This window comes from Nipponia nippon, unplaced genomic scaffold (assembly GCF_047370975.1).
Source record: "Nipponia nippon isolate SJK-2023a ecotype South Korea unplaced genomic scaffold, ASM4737097v1 scaffold_2, whole genome shotgun sequence".
In the NCBI taxonomy this organism is placed as follows: Eukaryota; Metazoa; Chordata; class Aves; order Pelecaniformes; family Threskiornithidae; genus Nipponia; species Nipponia nippon.
Window position 1 is genome coordinate 21,517,942 of NW_028262336.1, and position 19,278 is coordinate 21,537,219.

The 19,278-nt window shown below is 39.0% G+C and overlaps 1 protein-coding gene across 15 annotated transcripts in view; it reads right to left on the reverse strand.

The window, feature by feature from the left end:
- The window catches only part of ROBO2 (roundabout guidance receptor 2), a 470,469-nt gene that overhangs the window by 145,247 nt on the left and 305,944 nt on the right, over positions 1–19,278 (reverse strand). For all 15 annotated transcript variants that reach the window (XM_087756937.1, XM_087756931.1, XM_087756935.1 and 12 more), the window contains exons 3-4: positions 9,462–9,619; positions 7,671–7,791 (exon numbers count right to left, since the gene is read on the reverse strand). In XM_087756937.1, the coding sequence (XP_087613063.1) occupies positions 7,671–7,791; positions 9,462–9,619 (279 nt within the window). The remainder of the gene's footprint in view (positions 1–7,670; positions 7,792–9,461; positions 9,620–19,278) is intronic.

Genomic DNA, 19,278 nt, shown 5'->3' on the forward strand with positions numbered 1-19,278 from the left:
AAGGTCTCTTCCAACCTAAATGATTCTATGATTCTACACTTAAACTGGAGCTTCTTTTCTCTGTGCCACGCAGATACAGCCCATCCACAATATTAACTCAAGAAAAATGGGTTAAAGTAACCGAGTATCATCCCAGGAGAGTGACAGCAGCACTAAACTGCAGTTGCAGGAAAATGCTGTTCAGATCTGCATTCTACCTGGTGTCCCTGGTGTATGAATTGATGATTTTATTTTTTTTTGGAGAGGTGCGTAATTGGCTAAATTTGGTGAAAATTATTTGGACAAGCAAAAAGTTACATCTCTGACATAGTGTAGCTATTTCCCATCAAATTTTATGTCCATGTTATTCAGTATGAGGGATCTGCATTTCTCAGGACAAAAAGCTTCCTTCATTCCTCTCCTTCAAATCCTTCCCTATTTCCCTCCAATTACCCTTTTCACCTCCAAACTGCAGGAACTTCAACATTCTTAGAGAAGCATGAATTATTTTGGCAATTTAAAAAAAAAATAAAAATCAGTTGAAGCAGAGATCAGGCATGGAAATTTTTGGATAAAGCTTTTTGGTTTGAGAAACTTATTAAAACTGGACAAAGTAACAAAAGCATTAGTTGTTAACCTTAAGGCTAAGCAATGCACTTGGCCTGTCTGTAATTATGTGGATCTAGAAGGGAATACCTTAATGAAACTTTTTGTAAGTTGCAACAGTATCTTATTCACAACTTCTGTCCTAAGAAGAGCTCAGTCCAACCTCTGCTCTGAGCTCATACACAATACACTCCACATTTTGGTATCTGTTTTTCAAAAGATGATCCTAAACCAAGAAATTTAGATCCAGATCAGCATCCTCATAGGTGATTTAGAGACCCCTGAATTGAAATAACTCTGCATGTGCCTGTATGCTGGCTTAGTCTGCATACAAAAATTATTTTAGACCATATTTATAAAAGCGGCCTGTAAACAGCTAAGAAACTAATGAACGTATGTGTATTCACGAAATTGCTACCTGTGGCTGTAAATGCCTGTTATACAGGAGATGAGAAAATAAATTCCTATCACATTTTGAAAAGGACCCAGCTGACAAGACAGTAAATGGCCCAGAGGTCATTAGGTAAATCACTTGATTCCATATCAAGGCAATTTAGGAGTATACATACATGTTTGTTTCAGATCAGCTTCTCAAAAATTGTGTATTTTCCAAAACAGCTTAGAATTTGCTAGAAAATAAATAGCTATGTAAGTACAGATCCCAGTTAGCAAGGACATGCAAATACTAATAACTGTGATTTCCATTTTTCCATCATTTCTGCATTTTGCACAGTGTGAATCAGGAAAGAACAAGTTATCGCTCGTGTTGTTTCCTGTATTTGTATCACTCAGACAACCCCTTGAATATGTCCAATAGCTAATTATACAGCTATAAAGTGATCAGAGTGAATGCCATTACCAATGCAATTAACATTCTTTATGTGAGATTAACTGGATTTGAGTCACCTGCATAACTTGCTTACAATGTTAATCTCTCAGGAGACAGAGAGCTGCTTGCCCGAGCATGCTAAATAAAGAAGGTTTCTTCACACAGCCAGGTCAAATTTAGTTTCAAGAGCTAAGCTTGAGAAAAAAAAAGCTTTTTTTTTTCCTTTTGAAATGGTTTGCCCATAAACAAAGCCTTGTGGTATAATTAAACATTGTTACTCTGTCAAAAGCATCCAGAACATAGTATCTTTGAGCAACAACAAGAAACAGTAATAAGTTAAAATCATAGACATATATAAAAATTTTAATATAGCTATTTTATAAGCTTTCACTGAATAAATAAAGTACCCAGTTCCCATACCTTCTCTGATGAATATTAAAAATCTTTGAAGAGAACTATAAAATAGGTCACGGTTATATGTCATGTCAACCAGTCGTGCTATTACTAGGGTGACCTTTATAACTTCAGAATAAACTTTGCTTGCAGTTATAAAAGGGGATTGTTAATGCAATTTGGACACACACCTACAATCTGTTGCAGTGCTTTGGATATGCGCCGCAAGAAAACCTACAGAACAGATCCTAACCAGAAACATAGGAAAATCCTTTCCCTGCTTTGGGTGCTGACACAAGTTAACCCCAGAACTCAATTCTTCCTCTATTTAACAATTGGTCTGAGTATCACAGTCTATTAGAAAGACTCCAATGACCTCCAGATGTATTATTGCCCTTTCTCTGTTCCTCAAAAAGTTAGTCAGCCATATATGGGACCTCAATCTAATTAAAACGATCCTAACTACCTTAATATATTTTCTCTGCTGAGGCAACTGCTAGAGTGAAGGATTTGATGGTCCCCATAATGTAGAGGCTCAATCTGATTTAGAACTGTTTTCTCTGTCTTTGCTGGAAAGAAGGCATCATTTTTTTAAAATGTTTTCGTGTTCTAGGAAGAAGTATTAAAACACGACTTAAAAGGCTTTGGGGAGGGATTTATTAGCAATTAGCTTAAAAATAAAAGCTTTTTTCACTTTAGTGTTCTGACGTCAGGGAAAAAAAAGAAACATTAGATGGTTGGAAGTATGTTTCACTTCAGAATGCTGTCAATAGCGTAGATATTTCATTAACTGCAACATGATCTGGATTAAGTAAAGCGCTCTGCCAAAAATGAAGATGTGGAAGAAGACAGGATGTTAGGATCACACTAGATTTACCTATGTTGGCCAAATAAATGAAAATACAATTGCAAAAGCAGATGGTTTTATATTTAAAGACATTCTTCTACCACCTCTTTTTAGGCACTTTTCCATTTTGCATTTGAGAAATAAGCACTTGTGTAGACATTGCAAACTTCTATACTCTAAGCAATACCCAAGATGCGATGAGCTTGCACAGTAAAGGCACGGAGCACTGTTAAGAGGCATGTGCCAATAAAGTAGAATGATTTTTATCAATTGTTAGGATTTTTCTCTTTTATATACATCTACAACCATATTAATTTCAGTTTTTACTGAGCATTAGGTATGGACTTTGGAGACCAAATGAGATCCTTTTTCACAGCAGTATCATTACCCTGTTACAACTTGTCAGTATCTGTGGATAACAAATATTGCAAAGCCAAACTGGCTCTTTGCAAACTGCCACAAGTACGCTGCAAGTGGGAAATAAAAGGATTTGAAGAAAAACTGGAGGAGCTTTGCTCTGAAGGACAAAATACATACTGACAATTTCTATGTCTTAAACTGTGAATATATACCCGATTTTGGTAGGTTTTCCCTGTGGCTGGGAAAGCTTCTGGGACTAATTTCCTGGATATGATGGGACAAGACTCTCTGCTAAGGCCTTCCACACAGTCAGAGCTCAGGAAAGTAAAATGGGGCACAATGTCTTCATTAAGGTTTTTTTCTTATTTTTTTCTTCTAACATCATGTCATCGTAGCATACTCTTTCTGGAACTGTGGTATCTCTTTCAGCCTGACAATGTCTAGAGAACATCAAATACAAATACTTCTTCAAGCATCAGACAAAAATACCTCTTCATCCCACAGGACCTTATTAGCTGAAAAAAGGCTCAGGTACCAAAGCTAAAATCAAAGATTAATCCAAAACAATCTTTAGTATGTCTGAATTGACATATCTTTTAAGACATTTTTGTACTCTTCTTAGTTATGCTTTATATTCTTCTGAGGCTTTTCTAAATATATCTTTTTCCACTGCGTGATGCCAGCCTCTTGAAGTTGATATATTAAGGCTTTCATTGATTTCACTGAGCTTCAGAATCAATATACAAGATATACCTTTGTACATTCTCTTCAAACATACCATTTTAAGTCCAAAGGAACAAAAAAGAGTCTGAAATAGTTAAAACAACTTGAAAACTTATCTGAGAACAGTGCAGTAGTATGACAAAATGATAGAAGGTTAACTTAAACACTAATTCTTTATTTAATTTCTGGCTCCATATTATGTATTTACAAACCAAGCTTTCTTATAAATTGGAATGAAACTGTTTCTGGTTTGCATCTTGCTTTAAGTCTGTTCAACCAAAGGCTGTGAACCCAAACACAAGCAAAGCAGCCTAATTTGTATCACTTACACTTCTGAATTTGGCCTTTAGAATAGTGCGTCCATAATAATAAAGTACGATGCTGCCTCTTTTTGTGAATGTTAGGATTGATGGATTAGTTATTAACTTTCTTTAAAGGCCAACTTAGGCTCTGTGACAGACCCTACCTTCTTGCTTTATTCCAAGATTACACCTGGGAGCCTCATAAAGGCAAAAACTAGCAGTAGTCCTTGAATGAGAAGACTAACAAAACGTTAGTAACTATCCTTGTCACTATTCAAAACACAGGAATAATTTTGGGAAGCACTGCTTATATAATCAGTTTGCTTTATGATATTTTACTGTGAAAGTCTGGCAATTTTCTGCTAGTAGAAGAATCATGACTTGGGAACAAAAGAAATGCAATCTGCACCAACCCTAACAGTATGCTGTTAGCAGTGTCTAAATGTTGAAAACTAGGTTTCCTATGCAGGAGGGGCTGAAAAAAAAATACTTGTTTTGTGAAAGTTTTGCATGTATTATCCACAACTATCTCTCAGTAAAGGTTACTGAACAGGTACCCAGCCAAGTGGATACATTCTGCATACGGGAAACTTTCACTTTCTCCTCCTACTTCTCTCCAAGGTTCTTATTGTGCATTTTATTTTTTTTTTTAAAGTCAGGAAAGGTGTAATCTTTTAGACTAGGCTTCCATGCTGTTCCCCTCAGGCCACCAGTTAGCACCAGATTGACTCAGGTTTTCCAGAGGCAATGCCTCAAGCTAAATTTACTGTACAGGGAGCCAGAGATCTGTCACGAATCACATGCAGAAATTAACTTCAGGTATTACAGAAAAACTTGCAAAGCCAAAAGTAACAAGTGGCTGATTCCTGGAAAGGTTTGAGAACTAGTATGAAACAGTTCCTTTTCCTACAGAGTAGTGTGTTTACTAAGGCCCCCTTCACACTATGGAAAGGGTTTGCGAGTTTGTTATTTGGAAAAGGAATAGAGACATTAATAATCAGCTAATTAATACACATTCGTCTCCAGAATCAGCACCAGCTGTAGGCTTGCCAGCCACTTTATTAAATTCTCTAAGTCTCTTAGCTAAGATATCTTCATTTTAATTAGAAAGCCCATTTGCAAATATGTTGAAAACAGTTAAAGTTGGGCACGTGAATAATATATAAGTATTATTATATTTTAAGCATATTTTTCTCAACATTTGCACTATTTCCATGTTCCTCAAACTTGTGAGTCGTATTAGAGGAAGGCTGTGGACTTAACAGAAGACCTGTGGTTTTGCCTCTGTTCAGTAAAGTCAATCTGAACATGCACAGCCAATCTGATGTTTCCCAGAGTTGCTGGAGTTACTGGATTTATTGTGTATGCTTAGACTGATTGGACTGTCCAGTAGATACATTGCTTCCTGGAAACATCATGGATAATGCTCTCCAGTGCACGGTGCACGCACCCACCCACACACGAGCTGCTGCCGGGAGTCCAGGAATGGAATACAACTGCTCTGCTGGTGGAAGGCAAAGCCAAGCCACCTTCTTTTGTACGGAGCAGACCAGGATTAACCCGGACACGTCTACACAGTGAGCCCAATACACCAACGCAGAGCTTCAGGGCCAGGCGGCAGCCAGGAAAGGGGCACAGGGTAGTCGAATTGTCTTGTCAAACAGCAGATCATAACCTGAGCACCTCCTTCCTGCATGCTGTTCTTGTATAGCAAAAAGGAAGATAGGAAGGGAATACCTAGATAGAAGGGGAATTTTAGATAGGAAGATACCCAGATAGGAAAGAAATTTTAAATACAATGTTCTTTAGGTAGTCTAACACAATTATAAAGAATTAAAATATCTAATTTCATTTATTGCTGATTTTGTTCAGTATTGACAAAATAGGCTTAGATTATATTTTACGAGTTGATTGCTATGATTAAATCCTGTAAAAAAAATCAGAATATTGTAATTGGCTATGTAATATTTTACATATCAAGATAAACCTAATACTTTTCGTAGCTCTGCAGGATATGAAATTACATGCATATTTCAGTTTTTATTCCTACAGTTCAATGCTTTTTAACAAATTATTTTCTTAAGGATTTCTTAAGGCTTTGTAGTTTAGGACTGCAATCTGCTTGCTCTCCACAGGGAGTATTACCAGAGATTATCGGTACTTAAACTGATGAAGAAGATATGTCATGTCTCTTTTACATCTGTATAAAGGCACAACTTCAATAGATTGGCTGCAAAGGACATAATAATTTGATAGAGATCCTTTCTGTGGTTTTTTTTGCAAAGTGTACTAGTTCTGTCTTTCAAAGCCATATGCTTCCATGAATCCACAACAAACTGAGTGGAGCAGAAGCCTTTACAGTCTTGTAATGCTGGAAAGCAGCAAATCTTCAGTCACTGATGGATCTTGTCTAGAAGAAACTTTTCTATGTCTTTTGTGAATCCCATAATACATTTTTTAAAGTGGACAAAGAAATGTTGAATTGTACATACATGCAAACACAGATGGCAATATGTGTGACTGGGGTTTCCAGTGCCACCATATTAGGCAGAAGATGAAAAACTTAGGAGCACCTGCTTCAGAAAGGACCTTAGGATTTCTATGAAAAGTCTTACTGGAATTACAAGCAGTCTTGTTTGGAATTTTGATATTGTATCAAGGATATTAACGAGGTATAGCAGGAGGGAACGCTAACACTATTTCTCTTTCTCTTTTGTATGCATGTATGTGTTTTCTTTAGCAGTGAGGGGTTTATTCCTTATTGATTTTCTTTTGTTTGCTCAAGACCTCTTGACTAATTCCTATAAAACCACAGCTAATGGTAAATGGAAATGTCATGACTGCAGGATGTACCACAGCAGGATTTTGCAGCTTTGCTTCTTATCCAGTTGTTAGCAGGATGGATCCAGCTCTAGGTTCAGTATTATTCTGTTCTTGCTCTAGACCCTAACCATAGGGCAAATGTTCCTAACAACTTCTTGCCTTGCCTATCAGGTCTGGAAGCTCTTTCACACAGGAAACCTATTCATTTTTGACTCATTCAGCAACACCAAAAACCTAAATGATGCCCTGGCTGACAGGATAAGCTGTTTCATGCCCTTTAAAAAAAAAAAAAAGTTGCAAAAGTATCTCTGTATATTCAAAAAGTTGATCTCGGGATTTTCTCCAATGACTTTTTACTGATCAGTTGAGCTCTTTTGTGCTCTCCTACAAAGGTTTGATTTCACAACCCCACAGGAATAAGGTATTATTTAAATAGGCAATGCCGGTCCAAATCTCGGTTAAGCAGGCATTGTCAACTGTATTAGAAGTAGCTTAATTATTTATGGCAATTCTGTGAGGGAGAGCATTATGTCCTGCATTACTGTCTCTGAGTGTATGCATATCACTAAGGACCTCCAATGAGATTGCAACTATGTGCTTAGAAGGAAAACATTGAGCCATCACAGCTCCATAATTATAAACTGCAGCCTTTGAAACCTGGTCTTCTTCAGAAACTGTGAAATGCAGCTTAAGCAGTACTATTGTGTTTTGTTAACCTTGTTTTGTCTCATATTTTGATGAGTCACCCAGGTCAATTCAGTCTATGGCATCTGTAGTGAAAAGGAAACAAAAGCTTGAGTGGCTTTACCAAAGACAGTCAGCTCTGCCGGATCACTGTCTCGCTCCCCCACCATGTTGGTTCCAACACAAGTGTACATGCCGGCATCACTTTTTCTTGTATTGGAGATCATCAGCTTCCCACCACGTATCTGTTTCAAAACAAGGAATATATTTTTAACTTCAGATAAACAAAAGATATCAGAAAAAAGGTACCTTCTCAGGCAGCAAGTTCCACAACTGAGGCATTTACAAGTTTTGTTTGTAAATACATGTATAGCTTTAAAATTATAATCCTATATACTTAAATATCTTTAAGCTGTTCTAGAACACATTTTATCCTACTGATGGATTTCAACTGCATTTCAGTTTTTGCTTTGGTTTTCATTAGGTGCTTTACATTTCAAAGATTACATTTCTTGCTGCGTCTTTGGCAATGCAGAGTACTTATATTTCTTGCATGATGATATGTAAAGCACTCTTGACATCTCTCTCAGGAAAAAGACAACTCTACTTAGTTTTATTTAGTCCATTTTATTTTACTGGTGTCTGAACAGTTTCCTTGTTCACTGATTAAGACAGATTTTCTCTTCTTCTTGATGCAAACAGACTGAATCTAGCCCAAACTGAGAATTCACCTGACTCCCATAAGACTTAACATTTTCCTGGCTACAAAGAATGCTTATAGAGTGAAAGAGCAGAGTAGTTGAAAGAAATAAAGTAACAAATTTGCAGCTTGTGAAGTCACAGACAGTGTCAAAAGTTAGACAATGGGGTGCTTCAGAATAAGCTAGGAATATAGCTAAAGAAACTTGAGAATCAGGGAATGATAACCAGTTCCTTGCCACTCTTCCTTCCTCTACTCTTGAGTAGACCCTAGCAGAGACAGCCTGGCCCGCAAATAGCAATTACTTAAATTGTTTAGCTTGAAATACTTTTTAGGCATCCAACACGACAAACAAGCCTCCTGACAGTAGTTCCGTATTGAATAAGGTCAGCACTGAATGAGTTACATATCATTACATACAACATAAAATTTTATTGAAGGAATATTAACAATGAAAAGCTAAGTATTTAAAAATTAGGAATGAAATATGTCCCCGCAGCCTTAGTTTATCCCATTTGCTTGCACACACCATGATATAATTTCTAATCACTTGATAAGTTAGGTATTTCTGCTGGATCCTTTTTCATTCAGTACATAGAATGAGCTGTCACAGAATTCAAACAGTGATACTCATTTACTCAATACATATTCCTATTCAGGAACAATCATACCTTAGAGTATAACTTCAGCCTTCATTTAGAATACACATCCCAATTACTACACTAAATACAACATCAGCAGTATCTTCCTAAGCTGTTGTTTTTTCCCCACGGAGTATTCGTGTACCTCATAGATATGACTGATTTTATCGTTAAAACACCTCTCTGATATTAGGTTTGATATTCTCATTTCACTGAACTCAGATCTCATTTCAGTCAGCTGAGATCTAGAAAAGGTAAGGGTAAATTGGTCAAAGACATCCACTGAGTCCCCCATCTAACTCAGCACCTTACATGACCAAATCTACAGCTCTAATGGACCTCCGTTACACTGATTATACAAATCAAGCCTCAAGAAGTTCAAGTTGGAGACCCAAACCAGAAGGAACAAACAACCTTCCCCCCCTCATCTGGGAAAGCTCAGAGAGGCAAACTGCCAAGAGTAACAACGAGTCTCTATGGGAAAGGCTATAAAGCTGTCAAATTCTGCTGTACTCAGCTGCGGGGCTTCGATGCAGACCCTGTGTCTATAGACAACCACCGGAGTTGTACTCACACTGATCCGCTCTTCCTTGTCATCAATACGGACTTTATCTTTCTTCCAGAAGATGGTAGGCTCAGGGTGTCCACGAGGTGGCTGGCACTCCAGTATGGCAGGCTCTCCAGCTGCCACCACAACATCTGTAGGGTTTTGGCGGAAGTCATCCCGAAGCACTAATGCAATAAATGAGGGAAAGAGGAAAAAAATTACTAGAAGTGATGACATTGTAAGTGGGGGGAAAAAAATAAATAATATTAAACAAACAAATAAAAAAAGTCTCAACCATTATTAGGTGATGACTTTGCATCTTATATTTACTATAAAACATCTCATAAAGTAAGTTGGTGAGGCGCACCCTTTTGTCCAATGAAGGCAGATTTCACATATGTGGGTTTTTTTTTTTCCTTGTTTTTTCTCTAGATAAGAACACTGCTCTGCATTTAAATTAGAAAGACCTGTAGCATGTATAACTCTTTTTAACCTTGACAGGGTCACTTCGCATCCTTGCAAAAATAGCATTGTAGGTCTGATGTGGAGTTCTTTTCGTAACAGAAAACAACATACTGAATACCTGGCTTGCCTGGATCTCCAACTTCAGCATAAGCTAGGTAAAGAAGTGACAGATCTGATACCAAATTGCAGAGTTACACTTTGATTATGGGCAGTGTTGTTATTACTATTATTATTGTTATCACCAAATACATGCCAAAGTGGTCACCAGTTCTGAAAGGTATCAGAGAAATCAAGCTGATGGTAGTGTGCTTCCAGCATATTTATTTCTTCCTTTTATTTTTTTAGTTTTAATATTTCTGCAACTTTGACCAGTGCTGTCCCACAACATTGAAAGGAAAGAGCATTTAAATCACCAAGCTGTTTGAGAACTAAATTAGGCAACGGAGGCCAGGTTTTTATGTAAATCAAGCTTCTATAAAGAAGGATTAGGTCCAACTAGCTGGCTTCAATGTGTAAAAACGATATCCACTTCATCGTTATTCTTCCATGTGTGTCCTAGTCTCTAGGTTAATTGACATTCTTATAAACATAAAACTGAAAATAGCTCTAGATGAGCTACTGAAATAGAATTTAGGGCATTTCCCCTCCTTGAATTTCAGCTACGTATGGCTTTCATTACAGCTTTAAAACAGTTCTCGCCCTTAATGGAACCAGGGCCCTCTGAGAAATTAGAAAACACGGTATCCTAGTGAAGGGGCAAGTCAGGAAGAGTTCAGCAGAAATTGCTCAGTCTCATTTCATAAGCAGAGATAATTTACTGCTTTCAATGTTAATAAAATGTGCCCCATTTTAACATTTGGAACTGAATATTTTTCTGTTCTGTAATAAGCCAGAAGAAAATATGATTAATACATACAAGAATTGGTCTCTGAATGGGCTGAGGTGAGCAGGCTGTATATATATGGCACTCAAAATGACATGAGGTAACTTTTATTGTTCCCCATTTTGGGATATACAGGTAGATCCCAGAGGAAGGAGGGAATTAATTGGAAGTTAATTCCTTTCCTAACACAAAAAAGAGTGATCATTTAGGTCTTGCTCTTGAAGCATAAAATAAAAGTGACAGGACGCAGTTGGCAACAAATGCAACTCTGGCAAGAACCCGTATTCTTCTTAGGTGACACACCCAATTGATACATTTTTTCCAACAGATAACAAAAGACTCAACCCGAAAATATTCCTGATTAATACAAATAATTTGTACGCTTTTGCTTCACAATGATCAAATTGACAGAAACAGAATGTATAGAGTTTCAAGATCAAATGGAAGAAATAATTTATGTAATGCACAACACACGAACAGCACGCTGAAGATCATGGGCTGCTGACTATTTGGCATTACAACATTTTGCAAAGCCAAGAAAGCTAATACCACAATAATTTCAAGGAAAGAACCAGGAAAAAAAGTCCTACAAAGTCACCTATTTTAGGAAGCATCTTCATGTGTCTCTGTGATCACTATGATACACAGGAAGAAAAAGTACTTCTAGGCAATGCTATGCCTTCTTTCATGTAACTGGCAAATGGATAAACATCAACTTCTTCCATTATTTTTACACACCAAATAAATACTAATTTTTATTGGCTTGATTCTTTGTACAATTACAGAACTTCTGGGCAAATCCGTTAGTGGAAAATCCCCAGAAAATCAGCAGATCCCACAACATAATGACTTTATACTCCTGACTCCTGGCAGCAATATTAAGGAAAGCATTTTCCTTGAACATTTCACACCACTATATGAAGCTGACAAATACAGTTTCTTGGGGTGACATACAGAAAATTACATTAACTTTCTCTGAATCATCCCAGCAACTGTGTAAGGTTCCAATCAGCCTCAGAATATGAGGCTAAGAGGTGATTTGATTTTATCACATTCCTTTACCCAAGTCTTACTGCAAATCTGGCTTGTATGGAAGACAAAATTGATGCTACGGGGTTTACTTAATCTTGCTCCGTACCTCAGCACATATGTGAGTCTTGAATAGATGTATCTCACTATTGCCATCTAAAGCATTCTGTGTTTTGGAGAAAAACAAGAAACGGTTGGAGAAAAATGAAATAGGGCAAAAATAAGGCAGGGACAGAAAGACAAAGATAAGAGAAAAATGTGTGGAATATAAATTAAGGAGAAAAAACAACTCGGAGAGGAAGAGAGGGAACACTGTAAGTTTAGGGAGAACAAAAACAAAAAGCCAGGTAAAGGAAGGAAAGAATAAGAAGAAAAGCACACAGAAAAACAAGGTAAAGAGCAGATGGCACGGGCTGCCATTCCTGTGATTCAGTGCTTATAATGCAATATAACAACGACAATACAAAGCACAGACGTTAATCTGATCGGCGCAGCCATCCCAGCACATCCAAACATCACGCCGAGAGAGGAGGAGGGAAGAGGAAAGCCACGTGCGGAGGAGCCCAGGGCGTGAGCTGGCGAGCTCAGCAGTCCCGCTCCAGGGTCACAGAAAGCCACAGAAGAAAGCAGCATCAACTGGAAGTTGAGTTCACACTTATTAGGACGGTAAATGGAAAAGCTGCAGTACAGCTTAGTGCATTCACCATATCTAATAGCACAATCATCTGTGAAAACAGAAAAATTGTTGAGAGCTGCAAGAATATTCCTCAGCCAATTATCCACAATTGCTGGGTACTTCCAAATAACCATCAGTGAGCCTGAGCAGATCACCCTCTCCACACACTGGCAAGAGGCTTTTGTTCATTGAGAAGCCAGCCCTTCTCAGGGCCTTCTTGGCAGGGCACAAATACTAGCATTTTAAAAATTCGACACAAGTGGCGAAATGTTGCCATCGGGCTCCTCTTCTTCATCCCATGTTCTTATTTTGCTTTATTCTAATTTTAACATACGGTATGCAGCTCCCTTTATGCTTGCCATGGGTGTCACCCTACATTTCACAAGGGATGCCAAAGAGAAAGATCGCTGACAGCCCGCCCCGCGTGCCCACGCTGGGACCGCAGTGCAGCCGGTCTCCTCGGAGAGCAGGACCCTGGCGGCTGCCGCGCAGCCCCCACGGCAGTGACGGCGATGCGGCGGGGAGCTGCTCTCCTCTGCCAGCCCGAAGGCAGTGCAAACATCCTCACGTTTCCAGAGGCAAAGCCTCGGAAGGGCAAAAGCTTCTGGATGGCTATGCCTCGCTGTCTGGAAAGGCGCCGGGGGACCGGAGAGCTAGGAAGTACGGCTAAATCGTACACACAGACTACAATGGTGCTGTAGACAAAAGTTAATTAAAGTTTGATTGGTCTCTTTGTAGCTCGAACAAGCTGATGCTGCTCAAACAAGATAGATGTCTGCAAGCTGTCACATCGGTCTTTAAGGCATGCAAAGTCCTGTACGGCCATTTATAGGCACCCGCGAGCGCAATCACAGAAAGCAAGCACATCCAGCAACGGCAGTGCCGAGATAAACACTCGCAGGCCAGGCACCTGCCAGAGTGAGGGGGAAAGAAGAGAAAAGAAGTCCCCGCTACCAAGGCAACTGCTTACCAGCACCTGCCAGCTTAGGCCCAAATCCAGGCCTCAGTCAAACTGATGCTCATAAACTCAGGGAATTACATGGAAACCGAATTAATTTCCTCGACCGAGGCTCCAGCAATTTGTTTAAAGGAAGAGGAGATAAAGCCACAACGTTTATGGGGTAGGAGGGAAGGTGGCGGGGTCAAAATTATTCTAGGCTAGATATCCATGCCTTAATCCTGCTTTCCACTACAACAGCTTTCAGGCCCTTAGAAAGAAAACATTTTTATAGGATTTACATTTACATGATGATTACAAATAACCATCTGTCTGCTTCCACTTTTTCAATCTGGTCCATGTCCCACGAGCCCCCAGCCTGTGGTCAGAGCAGCTAAGCTGGAAGGAAGAAGTGGATGCCCGTCAGGAGGCTTTGGGATAATTGCATTCTTCTCCCACCAGCACTCAGCTCTCCACCTCCTCCCCCCGGCGTGTACGGTGAACATCTGAGATTACCAGGGATGGGAGGAAAGGAAATACTATCTTTTTTGCCTTTTTCAATGAATGATAATGTCTTAAAACACAGCTACATCTGTCGTGCTGACTAGAGGGTATAAAGAGTTATCGAGTAAATATTAATGTGCTTCTGTAACTTGGGTCCTGGTAGTTTATCCTCCCCCTCCTATTCTGTTTTGTGCTTATCTCAGGACAATATTATTCTCGTATAAAGATTTTACACAGCCACTTCGATGGCAGGTTGGTCACCTGCCAAACGCAGGTAGGTCTCCCCTGATTCAAGGCACTGCCCCACAGGCATTTTCCTAAATCCTCGTCTCTCCACCACTGCTTTGGCACTTCTCTCCTCCGATACATACCAATATGCACAATCAACATGAGTTATTATGTCAAATAACTGCCCAGATGTCATGCAGTGGACAGATTAAAGGATTATTATACTTTAGGTAGCGTATGGTGCAGGGGGGTATTTTAGAACTTGGCTAATGTGCATGATCTACTGAAACAGTCCCTGAGCAAGCTGGCACTACCTGCTGACATGGGGTGACAGAAAAAAAACGAGGGCTCACAGACAACCTTCCTCATGAAGAATACTACTACACTTTGTTTAAGGATGCTGCTGCCCTACCTCTTTGTTTCCGCAACTGCCTCTGTCACATTTTGAAAGAAAAATGAAAAAAAAAAAAAAAAGTCACAACCTAGTCCTAGGCCAGACTCCCAGGGAGTTCCTGAGCTCCCTCCGTGTGTGCACAGGCTGGGAAAGGCTACCATCTTTTTTTAAAAAAAGATAAGGAACTACTGTTCTTTTTCCCATCCTTCGCCTATCTCCTGATACAGATACTGCCTAAGAGACATGAATGCTAGCTAATTTACCATCACTTAAAATGTTCAGACTTTACTTTAAAATGAGGCCCCAAACCCATGAGATTAATTTTCAGAGGTATTAGGGTATTTTCAAAGAGTCCAATAGCTTCAACAATGTTTGATTAGTAGGGTACCTAGAAATCAAAGTGAGGAAGAGAGCATCAGGGAGATACCTGCATCAAGAAACAAAAGAAGGAGAATCTTCCTCCTTGCAGATTCAGCAACTTTCTTTGGCTTCATCCCTTTTTCTCACTCAGTATTTCATGTGCTTCTGAACTCAGTAACCTACTCAGTACTTACAGTTAAAGGTAGCTTGCTCTTTATTCTCAGGCCTCAGCGAAGACCAAAACGTGGAAAAAACACTCCATTCTGACACATCTTCTAAAACTTCTAACAGTTCATACATACAGATACAGACATTTAGAGAATTTGGACTTTGTGATGAGCATTAACGTCTAAATGTGAAAGCGGAGACCCTTGCTTCTAAACACAGAATCTATTAAACCAGGTGAACAGAGAATTACAGTGTTAGAAATCAGGTGCATGAACCAACACTGACAACTAAGTAGACAGATTCCAAATGGAGTCAGTGGGAGATAGCTGTTTTTTTTTTCTCTCCTCTAAATTTCAGTCTGAGATATATCCCAACTAGCTGATTGCACAAAGGTCAGGAAAGAAGATAGGCTTTTTCCTTTCTCATTTACAGCACACACAACAAGAGTCAGACTTTGAAATCTTTCTTCAACAGTTAACCCAATTAAGGGCACTGCTGACCTATTTTCCCTTCTACACAATTACACAGGTATACAAGTGATAGTTATTGCAGACATTAGCTTATGATTTGTTTCTGATTTTTTAAAGACTGCTATTTGTGCTGAATTAAGCATATGCAATACAGCTTGAATATATTTACTGAAAAACTGTATAATGTCCTTGCCTTTCTTGTGATTCATTGTACTCACTTGAATGCAATCTGACATATCCATAATTTTTTCTGAAAAATTTTATTTGACTACTAGATAGCATGAAGACTGAAGATTTTTTCTAATTTGGAACATAACATTTTTATTTTTAAGCTTCCAAAGTTCTATCACCTGTCTTCATTGCAATGAAGCCCCAATAACCTTCTCTCTTTTTTAAACGCCCGCCTCCTTCCACCAACAAATTCTGAATGCTGCAGTTAACAGTCAGCAATCTCATTACCCATCTGCCATAAATCTTCAAAAGCATCACTGTGTTTTGACAGTCAAGAAAGGCAAAGGGAAGCAATAAGCATAACCAAGTATTCTTTATGAATGCAAATATCCTGGAGACCACATTTAAGTAATTTCAGAAATCTAAAGCTATACAACGTAATAAGTTGAAAAATTTTCTCTAGGATACAGAGCAGATTTCTTTTTTCTTATGCTTAAAGCATAATCAGTCTTGATGAATGCACTGCACAGATTGCTAATGCTAACAAGAGACATGTTACCGAAAGAGTTTTATTTCTTTGAAACTAAAAACCCTATTACTTGCTTAAAAGTTCAGAGACTTTCTAGAAGAACTGGTACCACAATTGCAGACAAGGAACTTTGAAAAATGTGCCTGGTCTGTTGTAAGTCTTAAGATTTAACAAGGATCAGACATTTAGCAGTTTACTAGAATAGTTATTTAATGATCCTTTAAACTCAAGTCTGACGTTAGCTTTTACATGCCCTTCACATTTAATGGACTACATATTCAGAAAATCATGGGCAAGTAATTTATTTTTTCCCAACTAATGTGAATATCAGATGTGGAACCAAGCACAGCTTCAAAAAACACCACATCACAACTGAAACACTTTCACTGTCACTTTTATGCCAGCATGTCTTTTTTGCAGCAAGAATATGGGACTAGTTTCACCAAAAGCACTAGAGGACTCTTCAAATCACATCAACTATGCTTCTCTCCAGCAATGCAGTAGGGAGGATCGTGTTTGGTAAGGGAGGCAATGCTCCAGAATCCCTTGTAGGCTACTGTCAGAAAAAGGATAGACCGGCCTAGACAGACCTTTGCTCTCCTGTAGTACAGCCATTCTTAGGTACTAATAAGCAAAATTAAAAAAAAAAAACAAACAAAAAAAAACAACAAAGCAAAACAAAACACCCCACCACCCCAAACTTAAAGGAATTAGAAATATATAACCAGTTTTCAAAAGCAATGCCATCCAAAAAACCCCAAATGTTACTGTCAGAGATATACAAATGAAATTCAGGTAGGAGCTTTTCATCGAGTGCTTCAGAAGAACACACCGAAACTGCACTGTACATACAGAGTACAGCACAGCGATTCCCCAGAAAATACAGGTTTAATTAGTAAGCGCAGAAACCACAGTATAACAGCATGCAGGTTTACTGTTGTGAGTACAAAAGTAGCACTGCCAAGTACCTGCAGCACTATGCTCAACCTAATGAATGCTACCTAGAGTTTCACACAGAACTGAGCAATTGTGTTTTTTCTGTTTCCAGACTGAAGCTGGTTCTCCTGCAACCACTTTAGCTACTTCAGTCACCTGGGTTTACAGTTTGAGCGCGGCCAAAACACCTAAAATGTACATGTGCCCTCAGTAAAACAAAGGAACAAGAACAGATGAGAATCATGAAAACGAATACAAATGAATGAATATTTCTTGTACAAGAAATATATAATGTTACATGCTTCATTTAACCAATATAATACAGACGGCAATCTCCAAGCTCCACTGAAGTGTGAATAGCCTCTAATAAACTTCTTGTGTACACATGCACAACACATACACAACAGCTGGGATGCTTTCCCGTCTTGGCAGGGGGTCACTGCCACATTACTGCTATACTTTAGCCACATTAGGCAAAGCAGCAAACAAAACAGGCTGTTGCCCAACATAGGAATTCTCCTCCTTTCATCCCCCGACCTCCTGCCCATACCCTGGTCTCTATCAAGCTTTATCTGTTAATTACAAGCTAAAACACATCTATTCAGTTTTTGTGAGCAGAATTTTTTTTGTGAGGGCTTTTGTGTTGTTCCCTTCACAAGTCAGGATTGAAAATGAGATTTTTGAGCAGACGTAGCAAGGCACGTATTTCTCCGTAAGCTTTCGTAACTCCATTGCAAGGGGACTGTGCCACCACACTTCATCAGATATGGAGCATGGGGTGTATCCGCTGCTTCTTGAATACCTCACTTCTCATCCTGCAAACTGCCCTCATGTCAATAGGCCATTTGGGGTGCTTGCCAGATGCCATTTAAAGCGGCCTGCTTTATAGGCTTGGCTGGCCTCATGTCCTCTGTCCCATAAACAGGCACGTCCTTGCACACAGGCTCAGCAGTGGCATTTCCTGCAGGACCTGGCCCGAGCACGCCTCCTGTAATTGTTAACCTTCTGAAGGACTCAAATGGTTTCACTTTTGTTTTAGAATTTGTCTCAGCAAATCGAGCCTGAAAACTGGAAATGCATAAAACATGTTTGCACAGCTGTCCCTGAGACATGCCCAGTCATTTGAAGCTAGTGGAAAATAAGAGCCATGTGAAGGAAGAACGGTGTACACAGGCGGCGGGAAGGCAGAAGGCTGCAAGTCTCCAGTACGTGTGCTCACCACTCCCGCCATATTTGGCACCCCCTCTCCAAGAATTTACAGCAAAACCCCACCCACCCCCTAAAACTCCTCCACCACTTATGATTGCATATTCTTGTAATTCAATATTATTTTACTGCTCTGCAATAAATGAAAAAAGCCAGGATGCATGGTCCAAAGATGTTGTTCATTAAAACTCCGACTTTACCGTCGCTGAGGACAGTAAGAACATTTTTTTCTTCCAGTGTTCAAGTGCTGGTTTTTTTGAAGTTTCATCATTGGATTCTTCCTTCATAAAAGGCTCCTTTCAAGTTTAACAACTGACCAAAAATGTTAGATGACATTTTTTCTGGATTAGCTTGAACACTGCAAAATAATTGATCCGTCACTTATCATCATACCATTCTGGAAACCGAATTTAAGGTTGCAGAGCTCTAAAGAAAAAGAAGCAACGTGATATGTAGACCCTATATTAAATGCTCTTAGGACAGAGTCATTTGTGTTCTGTCAACGTGCTACCAACTAGGAAATAATCCACAAACAACTAGATAAACCAGTAGTTTTCTATGGTCTAAACATGGAAAGGAAGCCCCTGATTTGTGATTTTATACAAAACAAAGAAGAGACTAGTGTAATTTGCAGGAAGTCTTTTGCAGTTTTGATCTGCTCAAATAGCATAAGGAATTACTTCTATACAATATGAAATATAACTCTCCCACTTATTTTGAAAAGAGAAAAAGAATATAAGAGTTCACATTGCCCTCATTATTATTCACTACATTGTGCAAGAGGAAAGAAAAAAAATTAAAGAAGCAGGAGCAAAGACCAACCGTAATAGCCTGAAGCAACGATTTTTAAAGGGGAGCTTTAGCACCCAGAGGGAGACCAGAACCTGG